Genomic DNA, 867 nt, shown 5'->3' with positions numbered 1-867 from the left:
TTCCATACACGGTTGAGAAACACGTGCCTTACACTGTGGAAAAGAGAGTACCGTACGAGGTTAAAGTACCGGTACCACAACCTTATACTGTCGAGAAGAAAGTGCCTTACACTGTGAAGGAATACATCAAAGTACCATATTACGTTCCACAACCTTACGAAGTTGTCAAGAAGATTCCTTATGAAGTTCAAGTACCAGTACCAAGGCCGTACGAAGTCAAAGTTCACGTACCAAAACCGTACACCGTAGAAAAGAAGGTACCTTATCCAGTGCAAGTTCTAGTACCACAACCGTACACCGTCGAGAAGAAAGTACCATACACTGTAAAGGTCGAAATACCAGTACCACAACCATACACCGTTGAGAAGAAAATCCCTTACGAGGTGAAAGTACCAGTCTACAAACCATACACCGTTCACGTTCCAAAGGCTTACCACGTAACTGTAGAGAAGCACGTCCCATACCCAGTTGAGAAACCAGTACCATACGAAGTTAAAGTACCAGTCGATAAACCATACCCAGTCGAAGTACCGAAAGCCGTTCCATACACTGTCAAAGTACCAGTGCCGGCCCCGTACACCGTCGAAAGAAAGGTACCTGTGAGGTGGAGAAGCCAATCCCTTACGAAGTCAAAGTACCAGTCGATAGGCCTTACCCAGTCTACAAGGAAGTACCGTATCCAGTAGAAAAAGAAGTACCATACCCAGTTCATGTACCAGTAAAGCAGCAAGAATACCAACATCAATACAAGTGGTAGACAAGACTAGTATTTCAATTAGTAGCTTAAATCAATATTATTATTTTTTTATTTAATTCAATAAATTGTTATCAAATTTAATTGCTTAGATTCTGTTAAAATAAAATAAA

At 41.2% G+C, this 867-nt stretch overlaps 1 protein-coding gene across 1 annotated transcript in view; it reads left to right on the top strand.

Moving 5' to 3' along the window:
* The window catches only part of LOC108561587 (zinc finger protein 512B-like), a 960-nt gene extending 203 nt beyond the window's left edge, over positions 1 to 757 (top strand). Inside the window, 2 exon segments of the mRNA XM_017919592.1 lie at positions 4 to 600; positions 603 to 757. Coding sequence (XP_017775081.1) covers positions 4 to 600; positions 603 to 757 — 752 coding nt within the window.
* Positions 758 to 867: the final 110 nt, after the last annotated feature.

Source organism: Nicrophorus vespilloides, unplaced genomic scaffold, assembly GCF_001412225.1.
Source record: "Nicrophorus vespilloides isolate i.1.1-1 unplaced genomic scaffold, Nicve_v1.0, whole genome shotgun sequence".
NCBI classification, from domain to species: domain Eukaryota; kingdom Metazoa; phylum Arthropoda; class Insecta; order Coleoptera; family Silphidae; genus Nicrophorus; species Nicrophorus vespilloides.
The sequence above is the reverse complement of the archived record's forward strand: the minus strand, read 5'-3'. Positions and strand labels throughout refer to the sequence as shown.